Here is a 17,012-nt window from a genome sequence, read left to right on the forward strand (position 1 = left end):
TGCATAAAAGTACAACTTTCAACAGGTGGATACGATACTTCACCCTTCCCTCCACGCATTGTGGGATGCAGAGGGGTGTAGAACTGCGGCACCCAGAAGCAACATTTTAGGAACTGCTGATGCCACCTCTTTAGTCATATTTGGAAGAGACTGATGAAATGTCAAAGTTACTTTAAAGCCAAACTGTACCTAACACAAAATAAAATCAGGGTGCTCAAAATATGAACCCTGCAAACTTTTACTTTTTTATGGCTTGGAAATAAAGTGCTACTAAAAAGGTAAAGGATTTTTTAAAAAAATTAAAAATAAACAAGTTATAGTCACCTGCTCCGTGCAATGGTTTTGCACAAGGTGTCCCCCCAAACCTCCTCTTCTAGGGTTCTCCACTGGTGATTTTCGCTCCTCCTCCTATTTATGTACCCCCATAGCAGCCTCTTGCTATGGGGGTACACAATGTATGCGTGCTTCTGAGCCGAGTGTGTCTATGGAGCCTCCTTCCATTGGCCACAGACCCACACGGCTATTAGCCCCGCCTTCTGCATCCCCCTCACTTGCATTCAGTTGACAGCAGCAGCCTGAGTCCCTGTGTGAAAAGGAAGAGAGGGGAGAAGAGATGCAGCCATGCATAGCCCTGGTTCTCGTCTCTTTCACACAGGGAAGGGGGAGGACAGAGAGCTATAAAACATTTTTTTACCTTAATATAGGAAATACATAAAAGGTAAAAAGGTTTTGGCTTTAAAACCACTTTATGCACCTATTGCAGGTTTTGTTTGGCTGGCAGGCTGCACAGAGGAACCAATGCAATGTGTGGGAACAGCGCTCTCTCTGCGGTGGTCTCACATACTGCACCCCATACTCACCTAAAGCTATGCAATTAATCATCAGGGAGCAAAAGTTTTGCTGATTGTATGGCTCTTACTCGGCAGAGGATGTGTCATATCCCTGCAGAGAGACCATTGCTTCCACACACAAACCAGCTTGACACCCCCCCCCCCCCCCCTCCGACTCAGGATCCTGACTAGGTCAGCCATAGACTGTTTGAATCTCAGCTCGGTTCAGGAGGGATTCTATCAGTACTGTCTGTGTTGATGAGGGAATTGTGCACATTTCTATGGCCTGCTTTACACTAAAATCAATGCCATCAGCAGGGAGAGCACTTTGTGGATTGCTTAGCAATGCTCAGGAAGCAAGGCATGTTGAACTTCTACAGAGAGAACACCACTTCCACGCGCAGCAGAGTAGTCCTTTCTGCAGCCTTCTTGCCGAGCATAAACTTTGCAGCACATGCTTACATGAGCGCTTACACTGGTAGTACACAAAATGGGCCATGCCTTTAAAGCAGAACTACATAGCATCTGGGCACCACAAACTAAAAACACTACTTGATTCATTTTTTTATATTCAAAGCAAACTCCCCTCATCCATTCATGTCTCCATGCTTTATTTTGTTGAGAAATCACTTTGAAAAACACCCTGCTAACATTTGTAGCTGTAGCAATCTTTAGTAAGGGCAGATGATTCATGTAGCATTTACTTCACTGAATCCATCATGCCTGAGCTAAGGGCAGAAGGCAGGAGGATGTTCTTAGATGATAAAACCCATCCGCAAATCCTGAAGACTCTTGGGCTGTATAACATAATCTGCCTAGGCATGGAAACCAGAAGGTAACAGAATACATGGTGTAAAATTACTAATGCTAGCAGCATAAGGATTCAAAATAGTCAAAGTTGATTGAGAGAGTAAAGTTCCACTTTAAACAGCTGGAACTGCCAGGTATCATGTGCAGACAGCACATTCACGTCAATTGGAACACAGTTTGGAGGAGAGACTGTGTCCGAACAGTGGCTGCATTTCCATAGACATGAATGGTCTGTTTGTACACATTACTTGGCGGCTCCACCTGCTTAAAGACATGACCCATTCACAGACTACAAGTGCAGGCACCCCTGTGAATGAGGCCTAAGATTTCACAGGAGTAGTTTTCTCTTCACCCAGTTTTTGTAGACGGTACGTTTAGGCCTTAAATGCCAACAGTAAGATTTTTTTTATAAGAAAATTCACCAATACCTACTGGAAAGATCAAGGCAAATCAAGGGAAGTAATAGAAGGCAACATATATTAGACTCAAATATTTAAACACATAAAATGTCCCTATCCATTACAATTATTTTAAAAAAGATATTTTCTGTTTTGCACAATTTAGAACAAATTCACTTTCTGGAGGGGCAATAAAGAAAAAAATAATAAAAATAAATGATCGATTATTATCCTACTATTCCATTCAGACCATGAACAAGATTTATATCTGATAGCACAAAATAGGGTACCTCCTCTGTGTTCCAGATCCCCATAAAGAACTAAATGGCAGAAGTCATTTTATAACATTGTATAAAAACATCTTGATTCAGTCTCAATAAAGATAAGAATAGAGGTGAAGTATAAAATCCAGATTTATACATTTCTTTTCTGTACACTGAAGTTCAAGTCGGAAGGTTTCCCTTGACAAACACAGGAAGAATACTGAGTGGAAAGGTGCCAGTCACATGATATACGTCCCATCCTTGTAATATTTTATGGTGTCCATCTGTTGTGTCATGACCAAGACTTCTTGGAACCCTGTGCTAAGGCCAGACATATGTTGGAAGTAGGCCTCTTTCTCCACTTGGATAGTAAGGTTATTGACTCCAGCGTCTTTCAGTATTGCGGTTACCTAAAATAGAAACATTCAAAGGTTATGGCAATAGTAAAACTCAATATAAAGGCTGCGCACAGTAAAAATGAAGGAAAAAATACAAAACCCTGAAGTGAGCCGCTGCACAACAAATATCAAAATTTTCAAGTTAAAAAAAAAAAAACCACAAACATCCTACCCCATAAAAATAAGCCCACTTATGAGTCAATATGGAATAAACCAGTAAAACAATGAACTACCTCTGCAACACAAACACAAGTGAAAGAGTTTTCACTGGTGTCTGGGGAAGACCAAGGTCTTTATTTCATGAATTTTGATAAATCACATTTTGGCACCATAACCCAGTAATATATAAAAGCATGCAAACAAAACATCAAAGAAATTAAAATATAGACAAAAAGAAATAAGGAGTATATGTAATGGCTAGTATAGAAGGCAGAAAGAATTGCCCAATCTGAGTAGGTAGAGCTACCAACAAACCCCTGCTCCATGGAGTGACACCTGCAGTGTCCTCTGCAAGTACACTACTGAGAAGAAAAGAGACTGCTCTCCTTTTGCTGCCAGAACTGTGCTTAAAGTAATATTAAAGCCAAAAAATGTTTTTTACATTAATGCATTCAGTGCACCAAGGTAAAAACTGGATTTTTGACTTACCGTAAAATCCTTGTCTCTGAAGTTCATTGACAGACGCAGCTCCATATTTTCTTAACCATTGGGTTATACTGCCCCCTACAGAAGTAGGACACTAGGCAGGAAAAAAAAACTTTACCACGCTTATGGGGCAGTCCCTGAAGGCATACACCCACTCACTCTGCTATAGGATTCAGTTTTGTTGAAAGCAGTGTCAGAAAAAACTCCAACCCACTCAGAAATAGAGGGGCGGGTGCTGCGTCTGTCAATGAACTTCAGAAAAAAGGATTTTACGGTAAGTCAAAAATCAATTTTTCTCCATCGTTCATTGACAGATGCAGCTCCATATTCTTAACCATTGGGACGTCCCAAAGGAGTATTTGCACGAGGGGTGGGAAAACAACGCAGAGAAAGAACGCAATTCCCCAAAGGCTAAACTTAGCCAACCAGGTAACATGGAGCTTAACCAGGAACAACTGGAGCTCACCTAGAAACAACATACAATAAGAGAAAAAAAATGGATTTTTGTAAAATCTTACCGTAAAATCCTTTTCTCTTAGCTCATCGACAGACGTAGTCCTCGGTGATACACCACCTTCGGGTTATGTTACCTCCGCAGGAGCAGGACTAGACAGGAAATTAAAAAGCTCTGGCCACACCCTAGGGGCAGTCCCAGAGGGTATATCCTCTCTCTCTCTGCCTCAGCAAATCAGTTATGTGAAAAAGCAGTGCTTAGAGAATTTAACCCAACCCAACTCCAAAACAGAGGGGCGGGGACTACGTCTGTCGATGAGCTAAGAGAAAAGGATTTTACGGTAAGATTTTACAAAAATCCATTTTTCTCTAGCGCTCATCGACAGACGTAGTCCTCGGTGATACACCACCTTCGGGACGTCCCAGAGCAGTATCACAACTGAGGGGTGGGAAAATGGAAATCAAATCCCAATCTAGAAGGCCCAACCGGTGCCAACTAGAAGTTTACAATGCTCATCCTTAATGATGAGACTCAACCAAAAAAAGAGAAAACAATTTTTTTTTTTTTTTTTTTTCAAACAGAAAAAAAACCCTCGAGGTAGACCACCGGTCTCCTCAAATTGCGGCCTGCAAAGCCTTGCGGCCAAATGAGGCATCCGCCGATGCCGTCACATCAATTTTATAGAATTTTGTAAAGGTATGTACCGACGACCAGGTGGCCGCCTTACATACCTGGACCACTGACGCCTGATGGCGAAAGGCCCAGGAAGTGCTGAGCGCCCGAGTGGAGTGCGCTCTAACAGGGAACGGAGGACTCTGACCCTTAATAGAATAAGCCTGTACCACCGTTTGTCTAATCCATTTGGCAATGGTCGCGGCAGATGCAGGCAAACCCTTTCTGGGGCCATCCGTGATCACAAAAAGTGAATCCGTCTTACGGAATGATTCCGTAGCTTTCAGGTATACCCTGATTGCCCGAACCACATCTAAGGAATGCAACGCATGTTCCCGATGATGCTTGGGCTGAGGACACAAGGAAGGTAGTACAATATCTTCATTCAGATGAAAATCTGAAACCACCTTAGGAAGAAAAGATGGCTTAGGATGAAGTACTACCTTATCCCTATGAATCACTAGGTATGGGGACTGGCATGATAATGCAGCCAGTTCTGACACCCTGCGAGCAGAAGTAATAGCCACCAAGAAGGCCACCTTCTGGGATAGAGTAAGCAAGGGAATCTCCCTGATGTCTTCAAAGGGAGGTTTCTGTAGAACCGACAAAACCAAATTAAGATCCCAGGGCGGTAAGGGCGCGCGGACTGGAGGAGCCAGGTGCCGCACCCCCTGGATGAAATTCCGCACCAAGGATTTGGTAGCTAAAGGTTTCTGAAAGAAGATTGCTAATGCTGAAACTTGACCCTTGATGGTGCTCAAGGCTAGCTTCTGCTCAACCCCTTGTTGCAAAAAGGCCAATATTCGAGTCACCGAATAGGTACGTGGAGGAAATCCTAAAGATTCGCACCACGCAATATAAGTCTTCCATGTGTGATAATAGACTTTGCTGGAAGTCGCTTTCCTTGCTTTAATAAGGGTAGGAATGACTGAAGTAGACAAACCTCTGTCCTTCAGTACTTGGGTCTCAATGGCCAGGCCATTAAAACCAGCGACTGTAAAGCACGAAGGTAAATTGGTCCTAGAGACCACAGACACTCCCTGAGACGAAGTTCCCACGGAACGTCTGCGACTAACATGTCCAAGTCGGCCAGGCCGGCTTGAGGAGGCCAGCCTAGAATTTCTAGGACCACTGGCACTGATTGGATCTGAACCAGGCGTCCCTAGAGCTACCACACATTTATCAGATACCTGATAGTTATCAGGAAAGGTGATCTTTTCTGGTTGAACCTCAGGGACCGAAGTCACCCGACTAGAGGCTACTTGGCCTATCTGATCAACCAGATCCGATTCCTGTGAGGTATCGGGACTAATCTTAGGAAAAGGTAAAGGAAAAGATCTTTTCAGGGAACGGTAACTACCGCTTCCTGTGGTACTTAAATGTTGGAAGGGAAGAATCGCACCGGTAGTAGTGGCTGAATACCGGTGAAAACGTCCCCCCACCCTGAAACCGGGTGGGGGCGCCTTTCCCGCTAGTACCAGCCGGGCGCCCTTTATGGGCGGTAAAGAAAGGTCCTCGCTTGTTGCGAGGTCCCTTAGCTTTTGCAGCCTGTGGCAAAAAAGTGCTCTTGCCCCCAGTGGCATCCTTAATGATTTCATCTAGGTTGGCTCCAAATAGACGATTCCCCTGAAAGGGGAGATTGGTCAAGGTCTTTTTGGAACCTAGGTCAGCTGACCAGCATTTTAACCACAGCACACGTCTGAGGATCACTGCTAACTTAGATGCATGCCCTAATAGGGGAGTAGTGTCCAAGGCTGCGTCACAGATAAACCGTAGCCCTTGTATGATCTGTTCCATCAAATCAGATGTCTCCTGGGGAATATCTTTTCCCCTAAGATCTTGGCGTACCATTTTCGCCCATTCCGTAAGTGTCTGGGAAACTAGACCAATAACGATTACTGGTCTAAATGCTGACCCTATCAGAGAAAAAATAGTGCGGGACTCTGCTTCTATCTTTCGATCCACCGGATCCTTAAAGGACGAAGTGTCCTCCACTGGAATAACCGTGGCTTTATTCAGCCTGGAAATAGGCGGATCCACGACTGGTGGTACCGTCCATTTCTTAATGATGGATTCCTCAAACGGATAGCGTCTAGCAATACGCTTGGAAATAGTAAAGGTACGTTTAGAATGCTCCCATTCTCCTTTAATCTGATTACCAAAACATTTAGGTACAGGAAAAGCCTTCGCCGTCTTGATGGGCTTATTAGTCCCAAAGGGAATCTCTGTTTCAGTTGCCTCTGCCGGTAAAGCCTCAAGTTTTAAGGTTTCTTGCACTGCCACAACTAGTGCGTCCACCAATGCTTCTTCCTGAATTATAGCAAGAGAAGAAGCGTCCTCCTCACTGTCTGAGGGGGCTTTACCTGGGATAACAGCCCTTGCAGAGGAACCTGCAACTGCCGTGACCATCTCTGAATCTGAGTCAGAGGTGTCAGATGGTATAGGGGTAGGCGGGGGTCGCTTCCTTGACCCCCGTCCCTGACAGGCCGCCTCCACCCGAGCCACCATAGACTCCAAAATTGCTGTAAATGACTCTATACTCTGTGCACCGGCGGGTCCCGAGGCCCCCTCGAGGGAAACAGGTGGGGGAATATGTGTGGCAGGGTCCATAATAACTCCAGTTACTTCCTGGATAATATAATTCAAAAGTAAAGAAAAAAACTTTTTTTTTTTTTTTTTTCTTTTTCTGACCCCCAGCGCCACAAGAAAGCCCCTTAGTGTTACCTGCTTAGGGATCCCTATCGATCGAGAGAGAGATAGACCCCCAGGCTCACCACTTGATGCTCAGAGTTAAACTGCAACAGCTTACAGCGCTGTCTTGACAAACAGGAAGTCTTTTGGCTGGCTGCCCAGGAAGAAAGGAGGCGGCTCCGCCCCTCTGCACGCCTTCCGGCGCCTCCCCCAAGCTCCACGAGGTGTAGGATCACCTCAAACATGGCCGCCCCCATGCTGGAGACACGAGGCTACGCCAAAATGGCGGCTCGTGCGATCCAGCAAAAAAAAATGGCGGCGGCCTAAACTGAATAGCGGTGTGCTGCAGGGCACACAACACTCTCTCTGCATGGGGATATGGTGTGGTTGGCGGTACCGGCCCTGGCGGACCGCGTGGCCGTTCGGGAGGCCTGCTAATAGCTGGAGATCTGATTTGGAAGGCAGTCTACATGTCCGTGGCTTCTGACTGGTAGGTAGCTTATACTTAACCCATAAGATTCCCAGAATGCCACAGATTACATCTTTAAAACATGTATACAATAGATTGTTAGCTCCCAAGCCAAGCCTCCTGGCTTTTGCACACATAAATCACACTCAAAGTAGGAGGATTTGTGACATGTTATAGGATAGAAAGGACTCTTTCTTACCATACAGAGAGGGGCCCGCGTTCACCACAAAACCCGTCAGGGAAAAAGGGGGAACATACTACTCACCATACCGGAACCAGGCGGGCACCAACTCCTGACAGTACCCCTCTCCACCGGGGCGGGAGGGCTGTCGACCGATACGGACGCCGTGACTCATGGTCTTTGGCGTTTCGGCGAGACGTTTAACTCGCGTGGACAGTCCTTTAATGGGACTTTGTCGCGGCCGACCCAGCGCGGAGCTATGGCCTGCACGCGCTCGTAGGCTGAACTGGGGTGACCACCGGATCTCAACATCCAGCCCGTCGCCCAGTTCAGCTTTCTTGCTTGAAGATCTCACAGGAACACTGGAGAAAAAAGCTGTCTAAAAAAAATCCTTTAAGAAAAAATTCTTGCCAGGACCTAAGATCCCAGCAAGGTGTCTAGGTCCTTACTCCTAACTAGACAGAAAATAACTGATTTGCTGAGGCAGAGAGAGAGAGGATATACCCTCTGGGACTGCCCCTAGGGTGTGGCCAGAGCTTTTTAATTTCCTGTCTAGTCCTGCTCCTGCGGAGGTAACATAACCCGAAGGTGGTGTATCACCGAGGACTACGTCTGTCGATGAGCGCTAGAGAAATTGCTCTTTTAAACAGCAGCCTGCAAAACCTTGTGGCCAAAAGAAGCATCCGAGGATGCCAACACATCTACTTGTAGAATTTAGTGAACATGTGCACAGACGACCAAGTTGCTGCCTTGCAAACTTGTATTACTGATGCCTGTTAGCGAAAAGGCCCAAGAGGCACTCAGCACCCTAGCATAATGCGCCTTCACAGGCAAAAGGTGGAACCTGACCCTTGAGTGAATATGCCTGATCCATCTGGATTTGGTCACAGCAGACGCAGCCAATCCCTTCCGAGGTCCTTCTGTGAGGACAAAAGGAGAGTCTGATTTCCTGAATGACTCAGTAATCGGCAGGCAAACCCTAATTGCCCGAACCACAGCCAAAAAATGCAAGGAATTTTCCTTGGGATGCTTGGGCTTAGGACAGAGTGAAGGCAGCACAATGTCTTCATTCAATGGAAATCAGAAACCACCTTAGGAAGAAACGACTGATTAGGTCGAAGTACCACTTAATCTCTGGCCACCAAAAAGGCTACCTCCTGTGACAGCGTAAGCAGAGGAATCTCACCAAGTTTTCAAAGGGAGGTTTTTGAAGGACAGAGAGTACCAAGTTAAGATCCCACAGAGTTAACGGGGACAGTATCGGAGGAGCCACATGACGAACTCCCTGGATAAAAGTGCGAATCAAAGAATTCGTAGCTAAAGGGCGTTGAGATAAAAAACACTGCCAAAGCCGACACCTGGCCTTTAATAGTACCCAAAGGCCAACTGCTGCTCAACCCCTTTGGAAAAAAAACAATATTCTAGCCACTGAAAAGGAACGTGGATGCACCTTAATCGATTCACACCATGAGATGTACGATTTCCACGTACGATGATAAATCTACCTTGGATGTAGATTTTCTAGCCTTCAACAGTGTAGGAAACACTGAGTCAGAAAGACCCCTAATCCTGCAACAGGGCAACCAACCTTACCAGATCTGCATACCAAGACCGGCAAGGCCAGTCTGGAACCACCAGAATCCCTTCCCCCTCTATTCTGAGCAGAAGCCTTGGCAGAAGTTTCAAGGGAGGAAACGCATAGATCAGCCGATACTGACCCCCACGGAGCCACCAATGCATCTATGGCATCGGCCAGAGGATCCTGAAACCTAGCTACAAACCTCTGTACCTTCTCGTTGAGCAGAGAAACTAACAAGTCAACATTGGGTGTCCCCCACTAGACATACAACAGGTGAAACACCTCCGGGTGTAGGGGCCGTTCCCCCTGATCCAACACCTAATGACTCAAGTAATCCACCTGCCAAGTTATTCACTCTGGGTATACGCACGACGGAGAGAGCTGGAACTAAATTTTCTGCCCATATTAGGATCTCAGCCACCTCCTGGGCCGCCAGGACACTCTTGGTGCTCCCTTGATGATTGACGTAAACCACGGCTGTGGCATTGTCTGATTGAATCCGAACTGGACAACCCTGCAGACAATTTGTCCAGTGACTTAAGCAAAGCTTTATCGCTTCCGAGTTCCAGAATATTGATTGGAAGTCTGGACTCTTTCAGAGTCCAAGTCCCCTGAACACACAGCTTTCAAAGTACTCCCCCCCCCCCTCCACCCCCCTCCCAATACAATGAAAGGAAGGGTTTGCCCTGATGCAGGGCCAAGGAACAGAGCCACCACAGAAGAGCAATTCTTGTGTTTTGACTCAACTGAATCAGATTGTCCAAAGATTTTGGATCCTTCTTCGACTTGACAAGAACACCCCTTTGCAGAAGTCTTGTGTGGAACTGAGCAAACGAAACCGCCCCCAAGGTAGACACCATCAAACCTATAGCGCGCATGCAAGTCTGCACTGAGGACAGAGTGCTGTATAAAAGCAACCGAATCGCCCTCTGCCACTTTTTCAGCTTTTCCGGGGGAAGAAACATCCTCACAGAGTCCAGAGTCAGTCCCAGATAAACCACTTTGGAGGCTGGGACCAGAGCAGATGTTCTGAAATTGATGGTCCAAATGAACTCTTGCAGAGTCCGTACAGTGATTGACAGATCGCCCACCAGAACTGAGTGGGAGTTCGCTCTTAAGAGGAGATTGCCCAAGTACCCTAGTACTGCAATCTCCCACTGTCACAGTAATGCCAAAACCGGAGCCAACTCGTTGGTGAAGACCCTGGGGCGGAGGCGAGACCAAAGGGTAACGCCATAACATAGTTACATAGTTAGTGAGGTTGAAAAAAAACATAAGTCCATCCAGTTCAACCTATGATGTGTGTGTGTGTTTGCTTTTAACCGTACATTGTATACCCCTGTATGTTGTGGTCTTTAAGGTGTCCATCCAATAGTTTTTTGAAACTATCAATGCTCCCCGCTAATACGACTGCTTGTGGAAGAGAATTCCACATCCTTACCGCTCTTACAGTGAAGAACCCCTTACGCACTTTAAGGTTAAACCGCCTTTCCTCAAGTTTTAGTGAGTGGCCACGTGTCTTATTGTATCTCCTTTCTCTGAATAGTTTGTTCCTTATGCTAGGGTCGCCAGTACAGTATTTGTACATTGATATCATATCCCCCCTCAATCGTCTCTTCTCCAGAGAGAATAGGTTCAGTGCTTGTAGTCTTTCCTCATAGCTGATGTCCTCCATTCCCCTAATTATTTTTGTTGCCCTTCTCTGGACTTTCTCCAGTTCCAGCACATCCTTCCTGAGGACCGGTGCCCAGAACTGGACAGCATACTCCAGATGTGGCCGGACCAGAGTCTTGTAGAGTGGAATAATAATCTCTTTATTTCTGGAGTGAATCCCCTTTTTTATACAACCCAGTATTCTGTTGGCTTTGCTTGCGGCGGCTTGGCATTGCATGCCACTGCCAAGCCTGTTGTCTACCAGTACCCCCAGGTCCCTTTCCATCCTAGACTCACCCAGAGGTTCCCCCCCTAGTGAGTAGCTTGCTTTCTGGTTTCTGGCCCCCAAGTGCATTACTTTACATTTTTCTACATTAAATCTCATCTGCCATGTAGTTGCCCACCCCGTTATTTTGTTCAGGTCTGCTTGCAAGATTTCCACATCCTGCATAGAAGATATTGGCATGCCTAATTTAGTATCATCTGCAAATACTGAGATTGTACTAGATATCCCCTCCTCTAGATCATTTATGAATAAATTAAACAGGATTGGTCCCAGGACAGAACCCTGGGGGACCCCACTTTCCACACCCGCCCAATCCGAGTACTCCCCATTAATCACCACCCTCTGTACTCTCCCCTGGAGCCAGTTCTCTATCCAGGTACTCACCTTATGGTCCATACCTACCTTCCTTAGTTTGTACAGTAAGCGTTTGTGGGGAACGGTGTCAAAGGCCTTTGCAAAATCCAGATACACCACATCCACAGGCTTACCTTTATCTAAGTGGCAGCTCACTTCATCGTAGAAGGTTAATAGATTGGTTTGGCACGAACGATTTTTCATGAATCCATGCTGATTACTACTTATAATACCGTTTTCATTACTAAAGTCTTGTATGTATTCCCTTATCATCCCCTCCAAAATTTTGCAGACTACTGATGTTAGGCTGACCGGCCTATAGTTACCCGGGATATATCTCGGCCCCTTTTTAAAATATTGGTACCATGTTGGCTTTTTTCCAATCAGCTGGCACCATACCCGTCTGTAAACTATCCTTAAAGATCAAGAATAATGGTCTGGCAATCACCTGGCTGAGCTCATTAAGAACCCTTGGGTGCAAGCCATCCGGTCCCGGGGATTTATTTATGTTAAGTTTCTCTAGTTTAGCTCTAAGTCTATCCTCTGTTAGCCATGGCGGCACTTCCTGAGGTGTATTATTTAGTTCGGCCTTACAAGCGGGGTTCGTGTAGCCCCCTGATTCCTTTGTGAAGACTGAAGAAAAGAAATTATTTAACACTTACGCCTTTTCTCTGTCCTCTGTGGCCATTTTTCCTTTATTATCTTTTATGGGGCCAATGTGCTCTGGCCTCGCTTTCTTATTGTTTATATACTTAAAGAACTTCTTGGGGTTCTTTTTACTCTCCTCCGCTATATGTCTCTCGTGTTCTATTTTAGCCGTCCTGATTTCGTCTTTACATTTCTTATTACACTCTTTGTAGTGCTTAAATGCTGCCAATGACCCCTCAGTCTTGTATTTTTTGAAGGCCTTTTCTTTAGCACTAATATACATTTTTATGTTGGAGTTTAGCCACCCAGGGTTTAGTTTTGCTCTTTTAAATTTATTTCCCTGTGGAATGCACTGGTCAATCCCCTTGTTAAGTATGCTCTTGAAGCACTCCCATTTTTCCTCCGTGTTCTTTGTTCCCAGGGTTCTATCCCATTTGATATTTTCTAGCAGCGAGCGCAGTTTAGGGAAATCGGCTCTTTTGAAATTCACAAAAACAAAATGACAGAAAAAGATGGGGCTTTGCGGGCCAGTGGGAGTAGAAGGATCAGACAAAGAACCGTTTATAAAACCAAAATTACATTTTATTTGTATAAAGACCAATAAAACTAAGCATGGACTACCATGCATGTGTGATAACAAAGGACTGACATAACATACAATGATAAATCAAACAATTAACGTCACTACTTATAGAGAAACATATCCCCAGATAGTTACTAATAATGGATCCTATATGGATACCGCAATAAAGTAATGATTCTGTATATATAGAGTGACGAACACATATATGTATTTTGTGCTATATAATAGATGACTTGTAGGGTGACACTGTTGTAGCATATGCTGTGTTGGAACGATCATAATAACCATCTGATACTGCACTGCCTGGGATTATTATATACCCCGATATGCCAATTATATATATGTGGCCTTGCACTATTGGACCGATGTTTGGTCTTCTGCAGGTTTCCAGGAGGTAGGATTATTGCCAAGGTATTTTACTATTATTCCACTAGATGGAGCTTGAGCAACAAAATAATGCAGCCCTCAATATGAATTCTATCCAATCGGATGCTGGATTCTGGCATCCGGGCGGGTCCAGAGTTGGTCAACACTTCCTTTAAGGTAACGACCTCACTTCCGGTGCGACCGGAAGTGATGTGGATGCGCGGCGCCATCGCCGGCCTAGTCCTGGGCAGAGGAGAGTGTGTCCTCACTTCCGGAGCGACCGGAAGTGATGCGGTCAGGCAGCGTCACTGCCGACCGCAATTATGTAATAAGCAGTTCCACATGAACTGCCCCAAATTGGGCGCCAATGCGCTTTAATGTGGGCGTTTTCCCCCTATATATAGGATTAACAGCGTGGAGGCAAACAGGCAGGCTGCTAAGTGAACCAGACATAGAGGTAAGTAACGCTAACCCCGTAATGGAAGTATGGATAGGTGCTCGTAGGACTGTATTCTCTGTAATATAGACTGGAGGACTTATAGATCTGACATTAACTCCTATAATTATCTCTTTCAGGGCTTATACAGCCCAGGACCATATTGTCCATATAGCTGAAATTGTATGCATGTCTCCCTTTCCTGCCTGGAGTCTACCTTAGACTGAGGAAAGGTATGTATGCGTCTATGCAGCTTCCTTATCTCTTCCCTAGTATAATAAACCTCCCCCCATTAACCACGTTATATGGCACTGTGGCCTCTAATATTAACGATTCTCTATATGCACAATCCCGGTCCTCCTTCTAGGTCAGTTGTGCTGCCATCAAGGACCCTGTAACTGGGGAAATATACACTATATCTTTGAACTACAGAAAGAAAGGTGCTGCCTATCCTATTCAAGCCATGTAACACAATACTAGGTGGGTGTGAACACTTTGACTTTACTATTATATTATATTATATATATTTTTGATACTACCATCAAATCATTAGTCTATCCATCTAACTGTCTCCACCCAACCAATAGCTATCCTCATTAGCTCTCTTCCCTCTTCCACTGATAAAGAATAACCCATGCTCTCATGTTCATAGATCTATTATATCTAGGAGTGAATATATATATATATAAGGGCGAATATATCAAGGAGAGGATCTTCACCTTGCGAGTTGGGACCCACCCCAAAAAGTTCATAAGGGGGATAGCCAAAAAAGGTTGGTTATGAGATTACAAACATATGAAAATCGAAATCATACGGTAGACACATATATATATCTATTGGCATTTTGGTTTACAGCCTTGCCCCTGGCAACACAATCTGGGACGTAATACATTGGATCCTATGCAAGAAATACATTTTTGATGTCCGCTATGTTAAATACCGAAGCAATATAGCTCCAAGCAGCATTAGTATCGCTACAGCTTTGTCACCTAGCACAAGTCACTATCAAGAAGGGTCAGTACAAAAACTAAAACCAAATATACCTATGAAATAATTGAAGTATAATGTTATTATGTATGATATATCATGGAATTTATGATTGACTGGCACTCATTTGATTATGCTTTTATGTTGTTCATAGAAAACATCGGTCTGTTATGGTCTCTCAGGCCCTGAGGAAGCCTTGAGCGAAACGCGTCGGCTTGCTGGGGACCTACCGTGACCGAATCCAGCTTGAGACCCAATTTCCACCTTATACAGATTTTGGTTACAACCCCTTCTGGGGATATGTTTCTCTATAAGTAGTGACGTTAATTGTTTGATTTATCATTGTATGTTATGTCAGTCCTTTGTTATCACACATGCATGGTAGTCCATGCTTAGTTTTATTGGTCTTTATACAAATAAAATGTAATTTTGGTTTTATAAACGGTTCTTTGTCTGATCCTTCTACTCCCACTGGCCCGCAAAGCCCCATCTTTTTCTGTCATTTTGTTTTTGTAAATCCCTCACAGGGGTAAGGGCCTATATTACACGGTAATTTTATATAGTCTTTTGAAATTCAGTGTCCTTATATTACCCTTGTGTTTCCTATTACTGTAATTAATACTGAAACCAATTGACCTATGGTCACTGTTCCCTAAGTTGTCCCATATTTCTATATCCGTGAGCAGGTCTGTATTGTTGGTAATCAGTAGGTCAAGTACCGCATTGTTTCTTGTCGGTGCATTCACCATCTGACCCATGAAATTGTCCTGCAAAACATTTAGGAACTGCCGAGCCTTGGCTGAATGCGCGGTTCCTTCTGCCCAGTCTATATCAGGATAATTAAAGTCCCCCATTATAATGACATTTCCCATCCTTGCTGCCAGTCCTATCTGTAACATGAGGTCCGCCTTACCCTCCTCCCTCTGGTTGGGGGGCCTATAGCATACGCCCAATATTACCTTCCCCACCGTGCCTTTCCTTTGAAGCTCTACCCATAGGGATTCTGCCTCGTCCATAGCTCCATTATTAATATCATCCCTCATATTTACCTGTATACTATTCTTAATATACAAACATACCCCTCCCCCTTTTTTACCCTCTCTATCTCTGCGATAAAGGGAATACCCCTGAATGGTCGCCATCCAGTCATGAGAGCTGTCAAACCAAGTCTCAGTTATCCCCACAAAATCTAAGTCCTCCTCAAACATCAGCAGCTCCAGCTCTCCCATCTTGTTGGCCAGGCTTCTGGCATTGGTATACAAGCCTCGTAATTTTGATTGGTTACATTTATCCTCATTTGATGTTTTTAGGCTGCTCTCTTGATTTTTCCCCATACCCACCATGGGTTTAGGAGCTCCGAACACCCTACCGCTAATGCCCCCATTTCTGCCCTCTGAAACTTGCTTTCCACTGGCTAATTCTACATCTGTACCCTCCCCATAAGTTGATAATGTTCCTCTCCTACAGCGAATCGCAGAAAACGCTGGAGTCCAGCGTAAATAGGGATGTTCAGATATGCGTCCTCAATATCGATAGAGGCCAAAAAGTCCCCTTGGTGTAGGAACGCCACTACCGTGCGAATGCACTCTATTTGAAGCTTCTGTACCCGCACAAAGCGATTCAGATCCTCGCGGTCCAGAATTGGACGCACTTTTTCTTCTTTTCTGGGAACAGTAAACAGGTTTGAATAAAACCCTTGAAAGCATTCCAGAGAGGGAATCCGCACAATCACCCTTCGAGACAGCAGATCTTGTAACGCCTCTCGTAGATCCCTTAACCGATCTGAAGATAGGCGTAAATTGGACGGGAAAAATCTGTCCGACGATCGGGACCTGAATTCGATCTTGTAACCGGATCGGAGCAGCTCGTGGGCCCATTTGTCCTGAATAAGGAGGTCCCTGGTTCCAGGCAGAAAAAGACGATGTCCTCCCACCCCAGATACGGGTGAGGGCATCTCTTCATGCAGAGGGAGATTTGTCCGATCTGGAGGGGCCTGTTCTCGGAAACCCCAAATGATCTTAATGGCTTAGGTCCTTACTTCTGCGTGGCGAAGGCACGAAGGGGCCGCCTGTGTGCTGAAAAATAAGGGCCCCATCTATTACGCGGTGACTTGCCCTTAGCGGATAGAGGAAGAAGAGTACTCTTCCCACCTGTGAGTCCTTTGATCAGTACACTCAACAAAGACCCAAATAGGCGGTCCCCCGTAAAGGGGAGATCTAATAGAGGCTTTTTAGAAGCCTGGTCCGCAGACCAGCTTTTTAGCCACACCATGCGTGGTTATTATTGCGTTTAGAACAACTCCACTGACT

The 17,012-nt window shown here is 45.1% G+C and overlaps 1 protein-coding gene across 1 annotated transcript in view; it reads right to left on the reverse strand.

Moving 5' to 3' along the window:
* Positions 1–2,345: 2,345 nt before the first annotated feature.
* The window catches only part of SLC30A5 (solute carrier family 30 member 5), an 88,734-nt gene continuing 74,067 nt past the window's right edge, over positions 2,346–17,012 (reverse strand). The window contains exon 16 of the mRNA XM_082275262.1: positions 2,346–2,711. Coding sequence (XP_082131388.1) covers positions 2,541–2,711 — 171 coding nt within the window. The 3' untranslated portion in view covers positions 2,346–2,540. The remainder of the gene's footprint in view (positions 2,712–17,012) is intronic.

Source organism: Pelophylax lessonae (assembly GCF_965119305.1).
Source record: "Pelophylax lessonae genome assembly, chromosome: 1".
Lineage (NCBI taxonomy): Eukaryota > Metazoa > Chordata > Amphibia > Anura > Ranidae > Pelophylax > Pelophylax lessonae.